This window comes from Biomphalaria glabrata, chromosome 6 (genome assembly GCF_947242115.1).
Source record: "Biomphalaria glabrata chromosome 6, xgBioGlab47.1, whole genome shotgun sequence".
Taxonomy (NCBI): Eukaryota; Metazoa; Mollusca; class Gastropoda; family Planorbidae; genus Biomphalaria; species Biomphalaria glabrata.
This window is the reverse complement of record NC_074716.1, coordinates 51128857-51133040: the sequence shown is the minus strand read 5'-3', so window position 1 is coordinate 51133040 and position 4184 is coordinate 51128857. Positions and strand designations below refer to the sequence as shown.

The following is a 4184-nucleotide window of genomic DNA, read 5'->3' as shown; positions in this document are numbered from 1 at the left end:
ACATCTAATAATAGCAGAACAAAATACCAAGTCTAGAGAGAGAAGACTAAGAAAATATGTCGAAACATTGGTGGTTGATAGGTGCAATTTAAATTAGGGTCTTTGTCTTTGGAAGAAGCCTCGGACTCCAATATGTATTGACTCTAAATATAGAATCGTTTGTAAGGACTATTATGGATAGAGATATCTGTGTGTGTGTGTGTGTGTGATGACTTGAGTGATAATGTTAATGTGACAAGAGGGACAATAAGGGTGCCTACCTTTATTTTTTTTATTAGACTTAGTCCCCTTTATTACTTGATTTAAGTCCCTTTTAACTGTTTACAATTGTCACTCTCTCTCGAGTCTTTCCACTGACCAGCGTAGTTTGAACTAAATCTCTATTATGTTTAACTAATAATTGTGTTGTTGTACTATTTACTATTGCTGTGTTACTCAAGAGGAGTGTGCCACTGTTGTGGGAAGAGTATTTCGATAATGAGCTAAGTAGACTTTATTTATTTGTTAGTACTAAGTTGGTTTATGTGAATAGTATAAGACATCTTTTGTTTAGATACGAGACAGTAGTGTGTCTCATGAATGACGTCATTTCATTGTTAATGCATGCATGATATTATTGTAAACCATCTTTTTGGTTTTTCGACATAAGACATTATTGTGCCTCTATGATGGTGGTCCTTTCATTATATTGACCGGAAACTGTCTTGCTTTGTTTCATTATGTCATTTTCTTTTGGTGAGCCTTTATTGCCATTTATATTTTCCATGATCTTTTTCTTTTGTTTGTAAATAAACTCCTTTTTTTTTTGTTGCAACCGAAATCTCAGAATTATTACTTGTCTGTCTCGGTAGTTTTGTACATCTAGAGGCTATAGTTATTAGTCTAGATAATATAATTGGGACCACAAAGTACCACTGGACTACGTGCCAGTACAGTACAGGTCACTGGTCTTATGACCTATCCTAATACTAGGTCACAGTTAACATTAACATTAACATTAGCATTTAGCATTAACATTAGCATTAACATTAGCATTAGCATAAACATTAGCATAAACATTAACATTAGCATAAACATTAGCATTAACATTAGCATTAACATTAGCATTAACATTAACATTAACATTAGCATTAACATTAACATTAGCATTAACATTAGCATTAACATTAGCATTAACACTAGCATTAACATTAGCATTAGCGTTAGCATTAACATTAGCGTTAGCATAAATATTAGCGTTAGCATTAACATTAGCATTAGCGTTAGCATTAACATAAGCGTTAGCATAAATATTAGTATTAGCATAAACATTAGCATAAGCATACGCATAAACATTAGCATTAACATTAGCATAAACATTAGCTTTAGCATTAGCATTAGCATAAACATTAGCATTAGCAGTACAGTACAGGTCACTGGTCTTATGACCTATCCTAATACTAGGTCACAGTTAACATTAACATTAACATTAGCATTTAGCATTAACATTAGCATTTACATTAGCATTAACATTAACATTAGCATTGGCATTAACATTAACATTAACATTAGCATTAACATTAACATTAGCATTAACATTAACATTAGCATTAACATTAACATTAACATTAGCATTAGCGTTAGCATTAACATTAGCATTAGCGTTAGCATACATATTAGCGTTAGTATTAACATTAGCATTAGCGTTAGCATTAACATTAGCATTAGCGTTAGCATAAATATTAGTATTAGCATAAACATTAGCATAAGCATACGCATAAACATTAGCATTAACATTAGCATAAACATTAACATTGACATTAGCATTAACATTAGCATTAGCATAAACATTAGCATAAACATTAACATTAGCATTAGCATAAACATTAGCTTTAGCATTAGCATTAGCATAAACATTAACATTAGCATTGGCATTAACATAAGCATAAACATTAGCATTAGCATTAGCATAAACATTAACATTAATATAAACATTAACATTAGCATTAGCGTTAGCATAAATATTAGCATTAGCATAAACATTAGCATAAGCATAAGCATAAACATTAGCATTAGCATAAACATTAACATTAGCATAAACATTAACATTAGCATTTACATTAGCATTAACATTAGCATTAGCGTTAGCATAAATATTAGCATTAGCATAAATATTAGCATTAGCATAAGCATAAACATTAGCATTAACATTAGCATTAACATTAGCATAAACATTAACATTAACATTGACATTAGCATTGACATTAGCATTAGCATAAACATTAGCATTAGCATAAACATTAACATTAGCATTGGCATTAACATAAGCATAAACATTAGCATTAGCATTAGCATAAACATTAACATTAGCATAAATATTAACATTAGCATAAACATTAACATTAGCATTAGTATTAGCGTTAGCATAAACATTAACATTAGCATAAGCATAAACATTAACATTAGCATTAGCATTAGCATAAACATTAACATTAGCATTAGCATAAACATTAACATTAGCATTAGCATAAACATTAACATTAGCATTAGCATAAACATTAGCATTAGCATAAACATTAGCATTAGCATTAGCATAAACATTAACATTAACATTAATGACTTGAAAGCTCTTTTTTTTTGGACAGCCGGATGGTCAAAGCGGATATTAGACTGGTACCTAGTCGTGGCTAGGCGACAGGTTCGTTTCCATTGGTTCGAACCCTCCTGTTATGGAGTGTGTGGGTTTTTATGGTATCTCTTTCTTTCTTTGCCGCTTTCTTTTTCTTCCTCTCAAGTTCTCTCTCTTTCTTTCTTTTTTTTTCTCTCTCTCTCTTTCTCTTTCTCTCTCTTTCTTGCTGTTTGTTTTTCTCTTTCTCTCCCTGTTCCTTGACTTCTTCTACATGAGATTTTCTTTAAAAAGAAATAATTATTGAATCATTGGCATTTCTTTTCAACATTTTAAATAAAAATCATCACGTTTCTATATTTAAAGAGTAACATGGTTTCTGTTATCAAATACCCCCCCACACACACAAACAAATACATTTAAATTAAATATGTACAAAAATCTCCAAAAAAAAAAAAAAAAGCTGATCTGGCAATGGCCAGGCAATAGCCAGGTAGCCGGTGCAACGTTGTTTCAAACACCAGTGTTTATTCCTAGAAAGAGCAAAGTGGATCTGGTCTGAGTAAATCAACGCTTTTAGACATCAGGTTTAATTCTGGCCAGACTTCAGCCCTAGGGAGCTATACGCTTTTATTACCTGGCACATATGGTTTCGTTACATATTTAAACGTTATCTGGCCATTTTCGTGGCATTGTAAATTAATCTTGCTAGGGCTAATGGCGCTTTCGTTGTTCCTTTTTGTTTTTAAGAATGTGATCATTTGAAAATATTAAATTTTCTACGACTGATGTCAAGGTATACTATAGCTAGTACCAGCAGGATAGTTCAATGTATCAAGTATAAATTGGGCTTTTCAGAAATGAGAATAAAATTGAAACATGTCTTTCCACTCAAAAAAAACAAAAAAAAACACCATTTATTAAAAGTAAAAAAAAAACAACAATCAAACAGAGGTCAAGGGATTAGTAAACTCTTTTTAAAAAACCCATTATCCCAACAACCAATGGGTCAGAGTCTACACAGACGGATCCTCCCAAACGGAGGAGCTGGCATACTAATTGAATGGCCCAATGGAGAAAGACTGGTTAAGTCAAGTGCAACTGGCGATCTCTCAGTAGAAGGGCAAGCACTGGAACTAGCAGCTACCACACTAATAAACTACCCATGTACACCAAGCAGCCAAATTGTCTTACTGACCGATGCCTAAAGAGCCCTTCAAAGCCTGAAAAACTCAGATACTTCCTATATAAAGAAACTCAGGACAGCCTTTGTAAACCTAAACATCTACAGCAAGGAAACTGTTCTTCACTGGATCCAAGCACACATTGAACTAGAAGGCAATGAAAAACCAAAGGAAAATCCCTCTCTACCTAGAAGAAATGATGAAAATAATAGAGAGTAGAATAAATGAGAATTGGACCAGCTCACATCCCAATTACAAGAAAAAGGACGCCTATTATAAGCTATCTCGACATGACCAATTCATAATTTTTCGACTCAGAACAGGACACAACAGAATGAGACAACAAATGTTCCGGAAGCTTAAAGTCGGGACGTGTGAATCCTGCCCTTGTGGAG

The 4184-nt window shown here is 32.8% G+C and overlaps 1 protein-coding gene across 1 annotated transcript; it reads right to left on the bottom strand.

Moving 5' to 3' along the window:
• Positions 1 to 997: 997 nt before the first annotated feature.
• LOC106072208 (circumsporozoite protein-like) lies at positions 998 to 3251 on the bottom strand. Its single transcript, XM_056033365.1, has 3 exons — positions 3243 to 3251; positions 1474 to 2608; positions 998 to 1362 (listed from the first exon to the last, which is right to left on the bottom strand). Exons 1-3 carry the CDS (start codon positions 3249 to 3251, stop codon positions 998 to 1000), a joined length of 1509 nt encoding a protein of 502 aa, XP_055889340.1.
• Between the last annotated feature and the right edge of the window lie 933 nt (positions 3252 to 4184).